General features: G+C 48.2%; 7 protein-coding genes across 7 annotated transcripts; 5 read left to right on the forward strand and 2 right to left on the reverse strand.

The window, feature by feature from the left end:
- Positions 1-441: 441 nt before the first annotated feature.
- Positions 442-1,080, forward strand: N7477_009620 (protein transporter TIM17; the record flags this gene model as incomplete). The annotated part of the gene is made up of 4 exons (XM_056971281.1): positions 442-510; positions 575-773; positions 830-984; positions 1,045-1,080. 4 exons carry the CDS (start codon positions 442-444, stop codon positions 1,078-1,080), a joined length of 459 nt encoding a protein of 152 aa, XP_056818260.1.
- A 599-nt stretch (positions 1,081-1,679) lies between these two features.
- Positions 1,680-3,036, forward strand: N7477_009621 (isoaspartyl peptidase/L-asparaginase; the record flags this gene model as incomplete). The annotated part of the gene is made up of 2 exons (XM_056971282.1): positions 1,680-2,423; positions 2,488-3,036. The coding sequence occupies 2 exons, from the start codon at positions 1,680-1,682 to the stop codon at positions 3,034-3,036; spliced, it is 1,293 nt and encodes a 430-aa protein (XP_056818261.1).
- A 9,762-nt stretch (positions 3,037-12,798) lies between these two features.
- Positions 12,799-13,473, forward strand: maiA (maleylacetoacetate isomerase MaiA; the record flags this gene model as incomplete). The annotated part of the gene is made up of 1 exon (XM_056971283.1): positions 12,799-13,473. The coding sequence occupies one exon, from the start codon at positions 12,799-12,801 to the stop codon at positions 13,471-13,473; it is 675 nt and encodes a 224-aa protein (XP_056818262.1).
- A 171-nt stretch (positions 13,474-13,644) lies between these two features.
- fahA (fumarylacetoacetate hydrolase FahA) lies at positions 13,645-14,928 on the reverse strand (the record flags this gene model as incomplete). The annotated part of the gene is made up of 1 exon (XM_056971284.1): positions 13,645-14,928. The coding sequence occupies one exon, from the start codon at positions 14,926-14,928 to the stop codon at positions 13,645-13,647; it is 1,284 nt and encodes a 427-aa protein (XP_056818263.1).
- Positions 14,929-15,139: 211 nt separating this feature from the next.
- hmgA (putative homogentisate 1,2-dioxygenase (HmgA)) lies at positions 15,140-16,749 on the forward strand (the record flags this gene model as incomplete). The annotated part of the gene is made up of 4 exons (XM_056971285.1): positions 15,140-15,309; positions 15,361-15,870; positions 15,922-16,572; positions 16,626-16,749. 4 exons carry the CDS (start codon positions 15,140-15,142, stop codon positions 16,747-16,749), a joined length of 1,455 nt encoding a protein of 484 aa, XP_056818264.1.
- Positions 16,750-17,229: 480 nt separating this feature from the next.
- Positions 17,230-18,024, reverse strand: hmgX (the record flags this gene model as incomplete). Its single annotated transcript, XM_056971286.1, has 1 exon — positions 17,230-18,024. The coding sequence occupies one exon, from the start codon at positions 18,022-18,024 to the stop codon at positions 17,230-17,232; it is 795 nt and encodes a 264-aa protein (XP_056818265.1).
- Positions 18,025-18,489: 465 nt separating this feature from the next.
- N7477_009626 (4-hydroxyphenylpyruvate dioxygenase family protein) lies at positions 18,490-19,871 on the forward strand (the record flags this gene model as incomplete). The annotated part of the gene is made up of 5 exons (XM_056971287.1): positions 18,490-18,792; positions 18,837-19,153; positions 19,203-19,262; positions 19,317-19,674; positions 19,737-19,871. 5 exons carry the CDS (start codon positions 18,490-18,492, stop codon positions 19,869-19,871), a joined length of 1,173 nt encoding a protein of 390 aa, XP_056818266.1.
- Between the last annotated feature and the right edge of the window lie 289 nt (positions 19,872-20,160).

Raw genomic sequence — 20,160 nt, forward strand, 5'->3', positions numbered from 1 at the left:
CGTAAATACCGAGATACCCCCGTTTTCGCATCGCAAGTGGCCAAACTTAGGATAGAAATTTTCTGACGACACGGGGACACGATGTGGCCCGGGTTTTTCTCTTGCCTCCCCCGGACGAGGAAGCTTAATCCTTGACCTGTCAAAGGATCGGACCCAAGATTCATTCCTGAAGCTCCCGATTTCCCGGTGGCGACCGATGGTCACGTGCCGTCACGTTCCCCCGATGAAAAAGTCGTCGACCCGCTCTCTTATCTGGTTAAGGTTGACCACGCTCATCACTTCGGCCATCCACTGCCATCAACTAGTCCTTCCTGCGCCTATCTTCCTTCGCTCCACAATCCGACATTTGGTGATCGCGACACCATCGCCTCCCGACCTCCGACTCTCGGCCCTTGCCCCCTTCTGACACGAATCTAACATTTCCTTCTACCGCAACACATAATGGATCACTCGAGAGATCCCTGTCCCTGGGTCGCGCTTAGCGACTTCGGTGGTGCCTTCTGTATGGGTGTATGTCTCAATTAACACGTTTCCGCTCGTTCCTAAGTTCAAGCGACTGATTATCGTGCTTTAGGCTATTGGTGGTGCCGTTTGGCACGGCGTCAAGGGTTTCCGTAACAGCCCCTACGGTGAGCGCCGGATAGGTGCCCTTACTGCCATCAAGGCCCGCGCTCCTGTTCTCGGTGGAAACTTTGGTGTTTGGGGTGGACTGTTTTCGACTTTTGACTGTGCTATTAAGGGCATCCGCAAGAAGGAGGACCCGTACAATGCTAGTAAGTGGTTCATCGGTTTCCTCTCAATAATCGACAGTCCTGACTGACCGTTTTAGTCATTGCTGGTTTCTTTACTGGTGGTGCTCTCGCTGTCCGTGGTGGTGTCAAGGCTGCCCGTAACTCCGCCATCATGTGTGCCGTCTTCCTTGCCGTCATCGAGGGTGTTGGTATCGGTTTCCAGCGTATGATGGCCGACAACACCAAGCTTGAGGTACGATATCCACGAACTCAACCCTTCGAAAACATGGACTAACTATTACTCCAATTTCAGCTCCCTCCTCCTCCCCCTCTGAGCAGAAGGCTCTAGCTTAAATTCCTCCTACTCAACATTTCCGCGATCGAATCATCCCATGGTGGCCGACCAACCACCTCGATCTCTGTTTTTATAACACATCCCCACATTGAGTCTCTCTTCTCAGGTGTTCGGTCTGGGTCCTCATTCTTAAACGACATGGCATAGAGGGTCTTGTTTTATTTTGCGACGCTTTTGATACCGCCTCCCACGGGCCTTTGTTTTCGAATCATTGTATTTTTGTGAAGACGGCGGGTTCATTCTATGGCTGGTTTCCATAACCAGCATGTTTCTTTTTTTGTGGCCGGATGGCCCTACAAAAGAACTTCTCTGCTCATTTTGCAAAAAAAAAAAAGCGTTCGGAAAGGGACGTGGTGGATTCTTGTACATTAACGCATGGCTAACAGGCATAATACGCATTTTCTTGATCAAATTCTCAGATTTCACCCATCAAAATAACTCTCTATGTGACGTGCCGCTCACCTCACGAACTTCCAGGTCCGACTTACCCGACAGGACCGAGCTAATGCACAGAGGAGCAATCGCTGACTCCGCACCTACTTCCCCGCACCGGCCTCTAGGGCTCTCCCATCGACCATCTCTTAACATCAATAATGGCATCGGACCAAGCAACCTTCAAGCCCGCATTGATCCTGCATGGCGGCGCAGGGAATTTAAACCGTGCAACCCTCCCGCCAGATCTCTACGCAGCCTACCATACCTCCCTTCAATCCTACCTCCGCTCGACCCAATCTCTTCTTATTAACGGCAGCTCGGCCCTCGATGCCGCCGTCCACGCTGTCTCCCTTATGGAAGACGATGAGCTCTTCAATTGCGGACGCGGTAGCGTCTTCACCACAGCCGGCACAATCGAGATGGAAGCTTCCGTGATGGTGACTTCGGTACAAGAACCCGACGAGTCTAGAGAGGGTTCGGTGAAACGCGGCGCAGGCGTGATGGGCGTAAGGAATGTGCGCCACCCCATTGAACTTGCGCGCGAGTCTCTGCTTCGCACCGGTCGTACGGTCGATGGTCAACCGAGGAGTGATGGAGGCAGCATGCACTCGCAGCTTGCCGGGCCTCATGTGGAGACGCTTGCTCGTGACTGGGGGCTTGAATTCAAACCTGATGAGTGGTTTTTTACGCAGCGTCGGTGGAATGAGCATATGCGTGGGTTGAGAGGTGAAGCCGAACCTATCTCCATGAGCCAGGGAACTGTGGGTTGTGTTTGTTTGGATCAATGGGGAAATCTGGCTGTTGCGACTAGTACAGGCGGATTAACAAACAAGCTTCCTGGTCGCATTGGCGACACCCCGACCCTAGGTGCTGGCTTCTGGGCCGAGGCTTGGGATGAGATGGTATTGGATAGTGCTTCAGCCGCGTCTCCTCGATACCCCGCTTCGGTTGGGGAAATTATCAAAGAAGCCAAAGGCTGGTTGGCTGATTGCCTACCTTCGTGCCTCAGGGGAGACTTTCCCTCCAGCGTATACACCTCTTCCAACCCACGTGCAGGCTGATCATTCGGGTACTATCTTCGAGAAAGAATTGCTGTACCAGGTGCCTCCCAGCAAGCCCCAACAGGTGAGACGTGCCATTGCTGTCTCGGGAACTGGAAATGGTGATTCGTTCCTCCGCGTTGCTGCCGCTCGCACAGCTGCCGCAATGCTACGGTTTTCTGGACCGGGCCGATATTTGACCCTCGCCGATGCTGTAACTGCCGTGGCTGGTTCTGGTGGTGAACTGCAGCGCTCAGCTGGACAACGCTGGAAGGTGACTGGCGAAGGCGAAGGAGGTATGATCGGAATCGAAGCTGAGTCTGCGCCGATTGCTCTCTGCTCTCGCAAGCAGCTAAGTCGCGGAAGAGTTGTTTCTGATTTCAATTCTGGGGGTATGTGGCGAGCCTACATCGAGGAAGATGATGATGGGAAAGAAAAGGAAGTGATCATGGTCTTCCGCGAAGATTATAAGTAGATTCCTACGTACACTAGTTGTCAGGCCTCAGGTGCTTTGCATTCTGGGGGTGTGGAAGCTGAACCCTCGAGAATACATATCGGGGTACATATAGACATCGGCACTTCCCATATCAAATACTGTCAACATATACAACACACAATACGATTCCAGGCCCCCGAAATATATTATTGGCGTAACGATACTCATGTATTGGGTTTACCGTGTAGCCGGTGAAGATCAAATTGGCTTCAATGATTCAATTTGGAGGCCTCAAGTGGTCGGTGTTAATTATTTTTCTTCTCTGAGATCTCAAAACGCAAGATCCCCTTCTTCCCCAACCCCCAAAACCAGTCCCATAGAGCAATATGATTAAAGGAGGGATTGATTGCTTCTGCAAGGTATTGACCTAGAAGACAAGATATTGAAATATAAAAACGAACAAAAAGATGTCTCCGATAGGGGGAATCGAACCCCCGGCTGCCGTGTGAGAGACGGCGATGTTAGCCACTACACCATATCGGACCGCTATGATGACAGTCATGAAAGTTGGCATTATCTTGATTCTTCCAATTTAGCGCCACCGGTTCTTGTGTATGTTCGTTCGTGCGTGGCTGTACATAGTCCCCTCCCCCTTCCACCCAACAGCCTACATTTTCTTTTTTGCCTTCCTTCTAGGCCTCACAGGCGAGGCAACTCTGCTATTGGTCCGGACCTTGAAGCTCCTTCCTCCACCTCCGCCGCTCGTACTCTCCACGAATGAATGACCTGTATATCCCGACAAAAGGTTGATCTATGTGTGATCCTGATTACGACCTGCGCTCCTTTGCCCTCACTTCGGCAATGAACCAACTTTCGGGAATCAAATAGCACTTGCTGTTGGCCTGTTCATGATGACATTTCTCTAATGTTGTCGACCTTGAACCACTTCCGATGTTCGAAGTCAGCGGCCATAGGAAGTTCTACTTCATACCATTCCATGGGATTGTTCTCTGTATGTCAAGTCCATCTCTTTTGTTGGATCATTTCACTAACAAGACTATACTTCAGTGCTCTGGCCAGCTTTAGAGTCCAAAAGCAACCCCAACTGGGGCCTACGCGTATATGCCCGAATCCTTCAACCCAGAAATTACTAGTCCAAGATCTTCGACCCACTACAGGTTTCACCCGGGCTCTCTGCATAGTTACTGGGCATACTGTTAAGGAGCGAGAGAAGGTATGACCTGGGAATTCATTACTTGAATAAGAGCGAATATATAAATTGGTCTTGACTTAACATCCTGGCCGTAGCATGATTGGCATTCCGATCTCAAAAGTAAATTAACTATTGCAAGATGTTTGTGTGCCATGGCCCGCCGTTGTTGAGCTGGGGCATCAGGGACTCATTCATCACATGTTCATTTTACCATCCAGATACGATGAGAAATGCGAGGTCAATCTCAGTTGGAACTAATGCAAAATTACCTTCGCCTAGTCATATTTGGGATAATATGGTAAGCCTCGCCTATCGTGAAAACTATGCCAAGGAGCCAGCTGATGTTGCTGTGTCTTGCAAGACCCTCCATGAAAGCTCTGGAGACGCTGGGTAGCAGGTCCCCCGTCGTAAGGTAAAAAAAAGATGTAGAACTGTACCGGAGTGGCAGCTCCCAACAGATAAGCTAAGGTTTATAATTCCCAGAGATTCGTGCTAATACTCCAGCTATCCGAGTCCTATCCAGGAGTAGTTCGCTTGACAGCAGGGACTCGGGAGCGTAAATAGGAAAATTATTTCGATTCAGCGAAATGATCTGGTATCATGTGAGCAACCTCGTAGGAACTCCAGCAAACCCACCTGTAGTAAATATTACCTCCTCTGCTATACCAGCCGAATGCTTGGCTCATTCAGCCAACTAACGCCCATCACAACATATTTGAAAAAGCAAACTTGAACAGGGGATATAATCAGGGCCGGACCCTGGCTCCTCGGAATAGAATCTGTCTCAACTAGGGCATCCTGTTTTCCATCTTGCCTTCCATCTTTTGAATCAGCTTCCACAGTATGCAAAGCTTGAGGGCTATTAGTTTGATTCTGAGACTGGGTCACAAAGAGCATACCTCAATTTGCTGCATCAGAGAAGCGATGCCGACTAAACACACACTAATAAACAGGATTGTGGAGGCCAAATCAGAGTCCATTTTGACGGTGAAGGTAGGGCAGAGAGGAACGGAATGTCGCAGTTGGAGCCCCAAGACAGAAGCAGATATGTGTATTTGAGCGAACAGAAGATAACGAGGAGGTTGAACAGATATAGAAGAGAGGTCCGGAAGTTTTAATTATTAAGGGCACCAATATGAACCAACAGTGACGGATAGTCTAATGGATAGGACTTTGGGACCGTTGCCCAATTTGTCTTAGTCTCACAAGAACGTATCATAAAGAGAGCGGAGTGCCCGCGGACTCAGCCATTGTAAATTAATAGACCCCTTTTACTTGAGTTTCCCACTCAGTCCTTTAGTTCGTCGCTTCAACACATCTTTTGCGTAATAAATTAGTACGTCGTATTATTTTCTTTAACGATTATGATCTCTTCTACCGCTTGGTGGATGAAGTGGTTTTCATTAATTCTTATGCCTTTGAGCTTATTGTGACTTGGTTCGCAATGACGTAAAGCTGAAAAACTGAGCGGTTTACCTTAGTCTTGATTAATTATTTATATGCGACACCCACTTGACGTTTGAACTGATTAATGCCAAGCAAGTTGTCTTCCGGTAAGCGTGGAGGGCGTATTTGACTTCGGGCCGCGTTACGCTGCAAGAGAAGGGACTTTCAACTCCATTAGAGGGAGTCTGGCTGAAACGCTATCCAAGACGAGAACCTGAGTCCCACAATATGGCTGGTTGATCATAATAAGAAGTTTGACTTGCCTACATGCCACTCAGCGAACTTGAGAACTTTGGACTCTAAAAGAGAGGCCGTGTTCAGAAGATATTCGAGATGCTATGCAAGGCGAGCGAGGCACGAAAAGTGAAGCATGAACAGATAAGGTATAATGCAAAGCGGTATTGAAGCTAATCAGATCATGAAAGAATTGCGCTCTGAACTTACAGAATAGTCAGTCAAGCTCTGCTTAGCCCTTTCATCTACAATTGGCACTATACACAAGAGATCGGCGTCACTAGCTGCTGGGACTCAACCGGCTCCAGTCGCCAAACCAGAGAAGATGGCGTGGCATTAAAGACAATGTGCCTCAAGTTTTGTCGAAACCAGCTAAAATATTGGTTTCGAGGCATCTAAGTGCTTCTAGGCTGGAGAATAATCCAAGTTGGCAGATATTTCCATCAGCCCATGGCAGACAATTTGGAAAGAGGGGAGCAAAACAAGCAATCTAGCAGACGACAATCTGCCAATTATGAAAATTGCCTTCCCACCCTTTGCTGGGCCTTCTATCGCCCGGTGGATCACGGAGTCGCAAAATATTGCGGAAAGATGTGCAAGGGCGTCGAGTCATGGTGAGCATTCATTCAATACATATCTTGAAGGCGTGTGAAGGCAATGATTTGGGGGAGGAGGAAGCCCAGGACTGATAATTATGACACGCACACGTCTACCGGTATCATAGATCTGTCATAGATCAGCAATTCATTCATACTTTTGTGGTCTCGTGTCCGCTACAACACGTGGACCAACTAGGCCAAAAGGGTCCGATCAGGCTTTTGACTACTTAGAAGTTTGTTCTAGCAGTTTCTATACCACATTTACCACATTTTGTTAATACATAGCCATGTTTCCGGGTTAGCCTGAGCTTGAGATACTGTAAGAATCGCGGATTATTTCTTATTGGAAGGCTCTCAGTGCGTTGAGGTATTTCACGTGTGGGCCGCCACCAACCAAGCTTCTCGCATATAGATACTTCAGGTAAAAGCTCCTTTTTGGCTGTGGGAATCACCGGCGTCGAAGCGTATTCATGTGTAGATTTGATCTTCCGTGGCAGTTTCAACTTAATCAATCGATCGATTCTAGGTTCCTTGTATCATGATTCGCCCTTGAGCAAGGCTATGGGGTCTAGAATTGCAGTGTGCTCCATCTCGGAAATGAACATACAAAAGCCTGTGTTAAGATATCTTCGGCCGGGTCACCTTCATATCGTCTCCAATGCTCACGTTTACATTGTTCGGCTTACAAAACGTCCCCACCGAGTTTTGTGATATCTTCCACTTTTCAATCGAACTTGACCTGTGGCAATTCAACATTTTTCAGGAGTGATAATTCCAAGTGCCCTCAAATGTCCCATGATTCGCCTGGCAGATTTTAAGGGTCAATTTGACCGCGTTCTGCGAGGGGACTTAAACCGAACTTGGATTTTTTGTTTCCTTTTGATAATTTGTTCGGATACTTCTTGGTCGGTTCACCCACCCCGGTTCGGAGCATGCAGTGAAGATGAACCATGCTCAGAATAGTTTGACCACGCGCCATCAAGCCCAGATGAAAGTATGCTTGACTATGAACCATGTCAATGACTGAAGTATGTCACCTCGGATCTTTTTCTGTCTTCGGTTGATGAACGGGTAATGGCGGTCATGGTTCAATGATAAAACATTGAAGGGATGCTCCGGAATTGTTTGATTCGGTATCGAGAGTTGTTATTTTGACTTAACTTCACTGGGCATGCACGCAGTCGAGTATCAAGTTACGACATCAGTTCGTGTGACGCATGAATGTCTTGTGGCCTGAGAGAGGCCTGAGGGGGAACGTGATCTGGAAGGAGCCGTAGGTCTAACCCGATTCGGGATAGAAGTGGGTTTGTTTCGTAGATGCTCGTTTCCCTCTTTCTCTCTTCTTCTTCTTCTCCAGTTTAGTTGCTTCTGTTAATGATACACGAATTCTTCTTCGTCTTGGTCGGTAACAGTTCGTACCCGATTACACATGCTTGCTGAATGATACATATACCCCATAAGACCATTTAGAGTTCTGCGTTGATCATGATTCCAATTGATACCTTGATGTACGTGATTTTAGCCTTCTATGCTTGGAACTTATTTCCAACCGAGGACATTATGCCGAAGTAGTTGGCTGGAGTTGAGAAAAAATCACACTGGCAAGTTTGAGATCAGAGCTACATTTGCATGTTTAATACATTTTGCCAATGTTCCTCCCAATTTTCATACAATGGGACGATAGCTCAGTTGGGAGAGCGTGCGATTGAAGCTACTTCGATCTTCGCAAGGTCGCTGGTTCGATCCCGGCTCGTCCCATTTTTTTTAGTTGCTTTAACCATCGGATTGATGCTACACGAACCCCCCGAACCTACTTTTCCATAGCTTCTGGACACAGGAAAATTCTAATTATCCTCTAGACTTATTTATTGAAGACGATATGTCTTATCTACATAATTAACCTCTTTTTGTGGATATTTTAGATAGCTAGGACTGGCTAGCTCGTTCAATTTGGAACACGCAAGGTCAGGTATGCAAAATGTAGCATCGATCTTTACCCAATGGGACGATAGCTCAGTTGGGAGAGCGTGCGATTGAAGTTTACTTCGATCTTCGCAAGGTCGCTGGTTCGATCCCGGCTCGTCCCATCTTTTTTGCCGTCAAAGCAACGGAACTATAACACGAACTGAAATCTAGTCTTTTTTTGCCCCTCTAGAAAAAATCGGGTGTTCTTCCCGTATACAAGCTACGCGCTACTGATTTCATGACTGAGATCTAAAAGATGTTTTTATATCTTACTTACATACGATATGGTCCTTTTGGATATTGCCGGTCAGAGCAGTGGAAGAGACGGGGATATGTCTCAAGCCTTCTCAGATATAATATGGTCCTGACAAAATTGCCAGAGATAATCTAATGGTATCACAGTCCTCATTAGTCCCTCTACAACATGTACGACAAAGAGCGTAATCATTTAGTCTCATATGGGATAAGGTTGACTGTATGGGACAACATTGACCGGGGCACCTGGAACGCATCGAATTGTATAACTTGCTTGCGGACCCCGTTTCATCTCCCTATTCTGTGATTGAGCTGAGAGCTGTGAAATAAGGATTAATATCGTCTCCAAGACGATAAAATCGGGGTAGTTGAAGACTTTACTGACCAGATTCAGTCCCTGTATGAGCACCACTTTCCACGAACTGTCCTGGAGTCTCTGGTTCGACCTCCGTTACTTGCCCCTCAACGTTCGTACTCATGACCGATATTATTATCGGCCTCCAAATGGTCATAATCTTCACTTTGCTGCTCTTCAACTTGACTTTAAGGTGTCGCAGATGGTCTGAAGAGGCACATCCGGAGTCACAGCAGTCATGTCAGCAATGGCTCAGTCTGAAGTTCTTGATACGGTCATCTTGGGCTCCCGCAGGCGAACATCAACTCCGGCCATCAGAGCCTCAGGTTCTGTGCCGCAATTTGAGCGACCGAGTACAAACCCTGGTTCAACTTTTTGATGCCAAGATCAAAGTGAGGACGCACAATATTCTTTACCTAAAATGCAGGCTTCCGGAAGATCGTTATGTTTAGCCCAGACGTAGGCATCTGCGCCGTGAAAAAGATTTGGAGAAATCTGACGCCCACGAGCAGGACTTTGCGCTGGAACTCATTGCAAATCTCCAAGGTGCGGGCCTCGTCGATAAGCTCCTTGGTTCAACCCACAATTTTATCGATATATTCAACGATATATTCAAGGTTATTTTTCCCAATAAGTAGTCCCGAAGCTAAGTCTTGTTAATTATAGTGACTGATAATTTCACAAAAACTCCTTCACGACGTACGGTCCAGACCAACGAGTCTCCAATTTACGCCCCTGCACATTGTCCAATACTGCCCTACATAACAAGAGCAGATCTCCTATGGCTATAATTCGGCGATTTGCTACTCTGTGATTTATCGGGAACGTCCGTGATATACCTCCGACAATCTTGGTGACACATCGGATCCCAACAGCTCCAAGTTTCGAATGTATAGCCCGGAACAGCTTGCATAGCAATACACTCATATCGCCCGTTTACAAGAGGTTCGGATATTTTGGTGCCTCCTTCTCTGGACCTCAAAAACAAAGTATGTCAGAAGGGAAGATAGAAAGCTCAGACGAAACCATCACTGGTTTAATATGTCAGATATTAACATTGATAGCTGGCCAGAACGCCTATTTAGAACCAGGTCGAGCTTCCTGCACCACCACCACCACAAAGACTCAGAAAAGCCTTCAGAGCAGTCCGCTCAGATTGAATCGCACGAAGGTGATAGAGTAGTAAGTGACTCTTCTCGTTTACCAGATTTAGAAAGATACTCCTGGGTGCATAGACCCGTATGTGCCGTCGACAAGATTGAGACTTGATTCACATGAAAGAGACTGTTATTCAGAGAACAAAATTAGAACCTCGTATTACATAATGGGACGATAGCTCAGTTGGGAGAGCGTGCGATTGAAGTTTACTTCGATCTTCGCAAGGTCGCTGGTTCGATCCCGGCTCGTCCCATTTTTTTAGGATCTTACTCTTTTTTTAGTGTATTTGTTCACACGCCTCGATCTCAACGATTTTGAGCTGCTTCTCATATTCATTCTTCTCCGACAGTAAAAGTGAGCAGGAATTTAAGTCTTTTTACACGATGTTAAAAATGTCTTTGCCTACCCCGCTCTTGATACAGGTTGTATAAGGTAGCTGCGTGGGCCCTAGGAAAATTCAATAAAGAACCCACAATTCTTTTTATCATCTTGAAAATATGATCAAATTTGACATTATAGTGGCATTGGGAAAGTCGAAGAAAGTTAAGGTGTATGGAATGAAATATGAGGCACCAAAGATATTCCTGGGACGATAGCTCAGTTGGGAGAGCGTGCGACTGAAGTTTACTTCGGTCTTCGCAAGGTCGCTGGTTCGATCCCGGCTCGTCCCATTTTTTTTCTTTTGTGTCCTGATGACGAAAAACATGTAGATCTGTTTGAATTTCTTAGACCTATTTACTGTCAATGTGAAGTTTTTTATTTTCTTCAGAAATACAATTCATTTCAAGGTAGCCTCTTCTAAGGCTCCTCAACATCAACGTATCTCTATACTTCATTGGGTCCGTAATTTGTGACTTGTCGGTATTGTGGGTCTTTTGGCCATGTCAGACACGATTTTCTAAGATTTTGCTTTGCAATACATCTTATTCGTCTTTATAGTTCAGACTCATGCATTGCATTAGTGATACATAAGTTTAGCCAGTGATCTCAGCTATTCAAACCGATCAATGAATATGTATAGAAAGAGGCCAAGTGATCTATCTGCTTTTGGCTTCACCAGCATTTGCCTTCTGACAAATGGTGGCGGAACCGACCTTGGAAGGACTGAGTATCAGCTTTTGTGTTGATTCTCTTTATCTCATTTGAAATCTCATTTGTCTTCTACTAATATGATACCTCCCAAGAAATTCTGCCTCCCATTTTGCAAACAGAATTGTATACGTTTATGAAGAATTACCATAGCTGGAAACATAACTCAACCCCTGAGCTTTTACAAGTTAAGAAAGGGAAAATTAAGTAAGAGAGAGGAAGCCTCTAGTGACTACTCCTTTAACAGACGGCGCTTCTTTGGGCGGCAATCTACGAATAGCTTCTCCTGGAAGTATTCTTTAACGAACTAGGCTGTTTGTGACAAGCGAAAAAAAAATGGGACGAGCCGGGATCGAACCAGCGACCTTGCGAAGACCGAAGTAAACTTCAATCGCACGCTCTCCCAACTGAGCTATCGTCCCATTATGTAATACAGGGTCTCGAAGTTAGCTAGACAGCAATCAACTTGATTGATTGAAAGAAAATAAAAATTTGTTTGCTTTATCTTTCTCAAGAAATTGAACAGACACAAAAAAAATGGGACGAGCCGGGATCGAACCAGCGACCTTGCGAAGATTGAAGCAAACTTCAATCGCACGCTCTCCCAACTGAGCTATCGTCCCATTGGGTGAAAACCTCGGTAGATTCTGGCAACAAGATCCAAAGAGCCGTCCGAGAGTGATTGCATACTTACGCACCAGAGAGTCTCGAGGCAGTACCTTTGAGTTCTTGAAATATACCTTTTTTCTCTTTCCTGAGAGCTTGCCTAAGCTTATTCTCTTCGAACCGTTTCGGAAATGCTGGCCAGAAGGCATCTAGAGCCTGGCATGCTGTCGTCTCTCTAAGTCTTCTTTGGTATTCTGTCGGTCAAATTTGCCGCGGACAAAATGAAGTTCGAAGAAATTGGGCTTGAGTTCTACTTGATGGTGAAAACCAGCAAATTGCGTAGCCATCAAGAGCGCCGAATCCTGTGGTCTCGCATAGGTCTCCGAACCCGGGGTATTGAAAGCTGATCTCAGCACGTTGTTGAAGATCGCATCGATAGGCAGTCACCTCAAAGGCCCGAGCCGTAAAATTAGCATTCAGAAAAGGAGAAAGAATAGACTGAGATGTCCCTCACTCCAATCTCCAGCCATAGCTCAATTTCAAGAAGAGAGGGTCAGACTTTTAGCTCGATCACAAGCTCTGCGCTTGATGCATGTCTTCCAAAATGGTACAAAGGTCTTTCCAACAATGATTTGAATAATCAGGATCCGGTACCCCACATTCATCGAGTACGGGGTTCAGGTACGGCGGAAAGCAACGGCGCAGGGTGCAACGGAACTGGTTCCGCGCCAAGGATCATTAACCCGGCCATCGCGAAGGCAAGACGAGCGTATGATACATTAAATGTAGCATGAAAAGCTATGCTCAAGCTTATGATTAACTTATCCTAACTATCTTTCCCAGTCATACTACCGACAAGACTATTATCATCAAGCTTCAAGATGACCGACTCCGTAACCCTCTACACATACTTCCGCTCCTCTTGTTCAGCACGTCTCCGTATCGCATTATATCTGAAAGGAATTCCATTCACCTCAGTATTCGTCAACCTTCTCAAAGATGAACAATCTTCATCCGCCCACCGCGAAATAAACCCTTCCGGCACGGTCCCAGCCCTTGTGATCCAGCGCGCCTCCGCGACACCAGTGACAATCACCCAGTCATTGGCAGCTCTCGAATACCTTGACGAGGCATTCCCAAACCACGGACCTGCTCTTCTCCCGTCAGACCTGGAAACTCGAGCCCTCATCCGGACTCTCTGTGAAATTATTGGGTGTGACATCCAGCCCGTGACAAACCTGAGAATTTTCAAGCGGGTTGCTCTGCTCGGGGCGGACCGGGCTGCTTGGTCGAAGGAGCTGATCGAGGATGGTCTACGTGCGTATGAGAGTATTGTTACCCGCTCGGCTGGGAAGTTTAGCGTCGGGGATCGGATTACCATGGCGGATATTTGCCTAATTCCTGCCGTGTGGGGCGCTGAGAGGGTGGGTGTTGACTTAGCGATGTTTCCGGTGACTTATCGAATTGCGCAGAACCTGGAGAGGGAGGAGGCGGTCCAGAAGGGTCACTGGCAGACGCAGCCTGATACACCTGAGGAGCTTCGGGCGAAGGTGTAGATTTGCAACGTTGTGTAAAGCTAGTGGGTTTACTTTGTTTTTTGCTTTCAATGCTTGGTTGTACCGGCCATTTCTTGCCGGGTTATACGTGTCATTGCAACTATCTTAGGACTATGGAACGTGTGGAATAGCAATTTCATCATATCGAATCATCTCATTATTTTCCGCCATCTACAGCGCAACGGGCGGGAGAATAGTGCCAACGCAGTCACCAAATCCAACGTAGGCGCCTTCAGTGCCGGCCTTGCCGCGTAGGATAATGGTGTCACCGTCCTCGAGGAACATGCGCTCTGAGCCATCGGCGAGCTTCAGAGGGGTCTTGCCGTTGGTCTGCTCGAGCAGACTGCCTTGGGTTTTGGGCTCAGTCCCGGAGATGGTACCAGAGCCGAGGAGGTCACCGGTTCGCAGGTTGCAACCAGTGATCGTGTGATGAGCGACCATCTGAGGGAAGGAGTAGAGAAGGTTGCGGGAGTTGCTGTTGGAGATGATAGTAGGTTGGCCACCCTTATTGGTGATCTCGACCTCGAGTGGAATCTCGTAGGAGGTGTCGGCGCGCTTCTCACGGAGATAGGGAAGGAGGGATTCGCGATTGCCGGGCTCCAGACCTTGAGCACGGAAGGGCTCGAGGGCATCGATCAGTACGACCCAGGGAGTGATCGTAGTACCGAAGTTTTTGGCGTTGAACGGGCCGAGAGGAACGTACTCCCAAGCCTGGATATCGCGAGCGGACCAATCGTTCATGAGGACCAGGCCAAAGATGTGATCCTCAGCCTCATCAATAGAGACGGGCTTGCCCAAGTCGTTGGGAGTGCTGATGAAAGCAGCCAGTTCTAACTCGATGTCAAGGCGCTTGCAAGGAGAGAATGTTGGCACCTTGGGGTCGGCGGCGGGGTTGGCCAAGATTTGACCCTGAGGACGGTGCAGAGGAGTACCGGAAGGCACAACGGAAGAAGCGCGACCGTGATAGGCGACAGGGAGGTGCTTGTAATTGGGCTGCAGAGCGTTGTCGGGCCCGCGGAAGAGAACACCGATGTTGTAGGCGTGGTTCAAACCGGCATAGAAATCCGTGTAATCACCAATCTGCATCGGAACGTGGTTTGTGACCTGGGACAGTGGTACCAGAGCTGTCTTCTGAAGATCGGCATTGTCCTTCAGAAGCTGGGGATATTGGGTGTCGGCACGGAAGACATTCTGCAGGTACTCGCGGACCTGGCGATGCACGGGACGGCCCAGCGCAGCGAAAGCATTCAAAGTCGGCTGGTTAAAAACACCCAAGTGCTGCTGGATCGCAGGCAGTTGAGAGAAGCCGCCCGATGAGGCGAAGGCGTGTAAGTTCAAAGCATAGTCACCGATGGCAATGGCGGCTACGCGCGATGAAGAAGCGGAGATGATGCCAAAAGGAATATTGGCGAGCGAGAACGGCGAGTTTTTAGGAATTTGGAGCCAGGACGCCATGATGAAGAGGTGATTGAAATTGTGAAGAATCCAGAATCTCCAGCTTAATTGGATTTGCAACTTAACTATGAACTCTCTGCCCGCGAACTTTCCGTTCGGCGGAATTGAGCCGCCCCCCGCATGAACGCGGGCGCGGAAACGGGTTGCCCTCGTCGAAGCGGGGATAAACGCGGATATCGTGCGCAGTTCCACGGTGACGTTAGACTCAAACATGGAGCTGGACTCACAGCTCGGATCGGGTTCAGTTCTACTGCCGAACGCAAATTACAAAATCTTCAAGCTCCTCCGTTCTAGTCACATCACAACCGCCATCATGCCCGTCACCAACTTCTCTCACCCAGACCCATACAAATACCAGATCGGCTTCGACTCGTATCACGAGTGAGTACCCGAACAACCGTAGTAATCTGTAATTAGACTAACTTGGCCCAGGACCGAGGCTATCGAAGGTGCTCTACCCATAGGCCAGAACTCACCGCAAAAGGTGCCCTATGGTCTCTACGCCGAGAAGCTCTCAGGAACTGCCTTTACAGCTCCTCGACATGAAAATAAGCAGACCTGGGTATATCGTGTGCTGCCCGCAGCGGCCCACGAGAACTTCAAGGCAGAGGATGCCGACTCCTACCATACGACTATGACCACCGAGACCCATAAACTGCACCATATCCCCAACCAGCTCCGATGGAACCCATTCGATCTTGACGAGAAGGTGGACTGGGTCCACGGTCTGCATTTGATTGCCGGTTCGGGTGATCCGACCATGAAAACAGGCCTGGGTATCATGCTTTACGCCGCTGGAAAGGACATGGGCAAGGAGGCCTTCTACTCTGCCGATGGCGACTTCCTGATTGTTCCCCAGCACGGTGTCCTGGACATCCAGACAGAGCTCGGCCGCATTATCCTGCGCCCAAACGAGATCTGTGTGATCCCACGCGGTGTCCGGTAGGAACCACTATATTTCAGAGGCAAGGATTCATACTAACGGAGAACCAGCTACCGCGTGACTCTCCCAGACGGCCCTGTCCGAGGCTATATCTGCGAACTCTACCAAGGTCACTTCCAGCTCCCCGAGCTTGGCCCTATCGGCTCCAACTGTCTCGCCAATGCGCGCGACTTCCAAGCTCCCGTTGCATCCTTTGACGACGAAGAAGAACCCACGGAGTACAAATTGTTCAGCAAGTTCAACAACACACTCTTTTCGGCGCGCCAGATGCACACTCCCTTTGACGTCGTCGCCTGGCATGGTAACTACTACCCATACAAGTACGACCTAGGCCGATTTAATACCATTGGATCCATCTCGTTCGATCACCCCGATCCCTCGATCTTTACTGTTCTGACTGGTCCCTCCGATCACGTTGGTACTGCCATCGCTGACTTCGTCATTTTCCCGCCTCGCTGGTTGGTCGCTGAGAACACTTTCCGGCCTCCGTGGTACCACCGTAACACCATGTCTGAGTTTATGGGTCTGATCAGTGGCAACTATGATGCGAAGACAGGAGGTGGATTCCAGCCAGCCGGTGCTAGTCTACACAACGTGATGAGTGCACACGGTCCGGACTCGGCTGCATTTGAGGGAGCCAGCAACGCCGAGCTGAAGCCCGCCAAGGTCGGAGATGGAAGCATGGCATTCATGTTTGAGAGGTATGTTTATGGCTCCAAGGATTGTCTTGGTCTTCTTGCTAATACCTGCGCAGTTCTCTTATGGTTGGTGTTTCCGAATGGGGCCTGAAGACTTGTGAAAAAGTCCAGGAGGAGTACAATAACCACAGCTGGACGCCACTGAAACGTCACTTTGTTAACCCCAACAAGACGAATTAGGTCTGTCGGAGGTTGAGAGGAAATCTCACGGAATTTATACGTATTTAGCCATTATTGAAAAGCATTTTTTGTTGACGAAATCCGAGTTGATGGAAATAAATAACATCACATAGTTTGAAGAAACTTGATTATAATAATCGACCTTGGAGGCTGAAATTGACGAGGACGGCCCGAGTACTCTTTTTCCTGCAGAGCTACTCACATTGAGAGTTGGAAGGCCCTCCACATGAATCTGAGGAGGATAGGTATAAGACCAAGATGAAAAGATGTTCGATGAAAAAGAAAGCATTCCATTACTTGGCCCGATTCAACAGACTTAGGATGCGATCGCCAGTATATTCGACGGACACAATACTTTCAGCTGTACTTATCAGTCATCTTTACGGTAGCAGCTACCATTTGGACAATAGTCAAACTTATAGAACGCTCACTATGCAATTATTGGCTCTTAATCAAGATATATTTCCATCACACAAAGGTTCAACGCTCGACTTCCTTTCTCATCGCCTCCTTCACGATCGCTCCACACATCTTCGCATACGGATTCGTCTGCACAGCGAGCTGCTGCGCGACCTTATTACCATATCTACCACCAAGGAAGAAATCATGACTCGCCATCTCCTCGAGACGATCTGCACTGAGTCCACGCAGACTCTCTGGACCACCAACGTCATCTGTTCCGGCCCGCTCCTTCTTCACACGCGCGGACTTCAATAACAAGTATCCACGATGAGTATGCGCGTCTGATAGTAGGCGCGCTTGGACTGAGGACAATGGATCTGCAGGGGAATCGGGGGTGGCGAGAGAGATGGCCTGGCCTAGGTCTGCGAATATTTGAGAAGATAGAGAAGCGGCTTCTGGAGCGAATAATGCATCGTCGGCATTGATTTCGAAGCCGTAGGGGTGGTTGATGGTGTGTTTAAGGCGTTCGTTGTATTCGATGTCTACCAGGATACGCAGTGCCTGGGCGCGGTTTGTGTATGTGGATGGGTAGGTTGGATAATTGCTAATGAGAGAGTCTAGCTCGTCTAGAGCTGATTGGACATTCTCTCGACTTGGTGTTTCGTTGGTTTGCAGCTTGCGAACTATATCTGTCTCGCGGCGCTTGAGCGTCTCGAGGTCTCCGCGAGAGACGTTCACTTTTGCGGGCCATGAAGGAAGCAGAGGGTCAACGGTGATGCCGGACGATGGAGAAGACTCGGCATCGAATAGTGCTTGGAGAACGGCGGCATCGTTAGATGTTAAGCATGGCCGTGCTGGTTCGACAGAAGTCATTGTTGGCAGCTGAGTGGTATGTTTTCGGGACCTTTGAGATTGAGGTGCTCGACGGCGCACAAGGATATGTGTAGCCTGTTAAGATATGAGGGCGATATCCTTCTGAGTCTTGAGTCTGAGAATAAGGTGAGTGATGAGCACAGCCGATAATATCAAAGAGCGGACCCAGCCCGGCTGTTGGCGGAAAACCTCGGATACCTCAGGATGCGGAGCCAACCGCATAGAATCGCGGCTTCAAAGTCAGGATGACGAGTAAAGCGCAAAATTATCCGTCCTCGGCAGTTTCAAAGATGTTGTGTGAATGGCTCATTTTTATAAATCATATGCTGTGGCGTCTCTTATATGAACCATCATCCTGGGTCATCCTTGACACCTTTTTCTACAAAACACAACTTCAAACTTCAGAAGTCTGCAAATTTGGAAAAGACAAGAACAAAGGTCGAATTAAACACATTCTGTACCAACATGGCGCCTTCAGCAATCTCCACCACACCTCCGCCGTCAACCACGGGGGCATCTTCGCTCGCTAGCTACCGCGGCTACGATCATGTCCACTGGTACGTCGGCAACGCAAAGCAAGCCGCAAGCTACTATATCACTCGCATGGGATTCAAGCGCATCGCATATCGTGGTCTCGAGACTGGCAGCCGTCACATCTGTTCGCACGTCATTCGCAACGGCGACATTACTTTCATCCTGACCTCGCCTCTGCGGTCTCAGAGCCAGGATCAGATCGGCCGCTTCACCCCGAAGAGCAAGCTGAGCTGCGTGAAATTCACTGTCACCTCGAGAAGCACGGTGATGCGGTAAAGGATGTCTCCTTCGAGGTAGACAATGTTGAGGCTGTTTTCAACGCTGCGGTGAAGAACGGCGGCAAGGCCGTGTCTGAGCCGAAAATTCTGAAGGACAAAGATGGTCATGTCAAGGTCGCAACCATCCAGACCTATGGTGAAACTACCCACACCCTGATTGAGCGTGGCCAGTACCGCGGTGCCTTTTTGCCTGGCTATCGTCTTGAGACTGGTACTGAGGATCCGATCACAAAATTCCTGCCTCCTGTTGAGTTGAAGTTCATTGATCACTGCGTTGGCAACCAGGATTGGAATGAGATGGACAAGATTTGCGAATAGTGAGTGTTTTCGCGGCCGTGGGGATGATTGTTACTCATACGTTTCTAGCTATGAGAAGGCACTTGGCTTCCATCGCTTCTGGTCTGTCGATGATAGCCAGATTTGCACGTAAGTCAACACCCCGAGAACTCCAAAGACAAAACCTGACACAATTCGTTATAGTGAATTCTCAGCTCTGAAAAGTATTGTCATGGCTTCACCTAACGAGGTTGTCAAGATGCCAATCAACGAGCCCGCCAAGGGCAAGAAGCAGTCCCAGATTGAAGAGTACGTAGACTTCTACGATGGCGCCGGTGTTCAGCACATTGCTCTCCAGACCGACGATATCATCCGCGATATCACCAACTTGAAAGCTCGTGGAGTGGAATTTATCAAGGTCCCGGAGACATATTACACCGACATGAAGGCACGCCTGAAGCAGTCCAGCTTAGTTCTGAAGGAAGACTTTGAGACTATCAAGAGTTTAGATATCTTGATTGACTTTGACGAGGGTGGCTATCTTCTCCAGCTGTTCACAAAGGTATGTCAAATTATGAATCTCTTTGGAGCCAATCTCTGAACTTCCGCTAATAAACGGCATAGCACATGATGGATCGCCCCACTGTCTTCATTGAGATTATCCAGCGACACAATTTCGATGGCTTCGGTGCTGGTAACTTCAAGTCTCTGTTCGAGGCCATTGAAAGAGAGCAGGAGCTGCGTGGCAATCTCGTTTGATGGAATATCTGCTTGACAAAATGATACCTTGTATTTGCATTTGTATTAGCGATTTTCACTGCACATTTATCTATGACAAATACGATCATACCGGTTTCAACTTCATTCCTATTCGTACAGCACAAAAGAGCTTTCATAGGCATACCATAGCGTCAGACAGTCAAGTCTAGCTTGTCGAATCATTGTGGTGATAACAATACGTAAATCGAGACAAAGAACGAAGAGAAATCTGTCAAATGAGCACCTTTCCCTTTCCACGCCAATTTTTGTGACTGCGAAGAAAGCTCTT

The sequence above is a fragment of the Penicillium maclennaniae genome, assembly GCF_028827695.1.
Source record: "Penicillium maclennaniae strain IBT 15551 chromosome Unknown utg000008l:1.0-3552695.0:1.0-3555053.0, whole genome shotgun sequence".
Classification (NCBI taxonomy): domain Eukaryota; kingdom Fungi; phylum Ascomycota; class Eurotiomycetes; order Eurotiales; family Aspergillaceae; genus Penicillium; species Penicillium maclennaniae.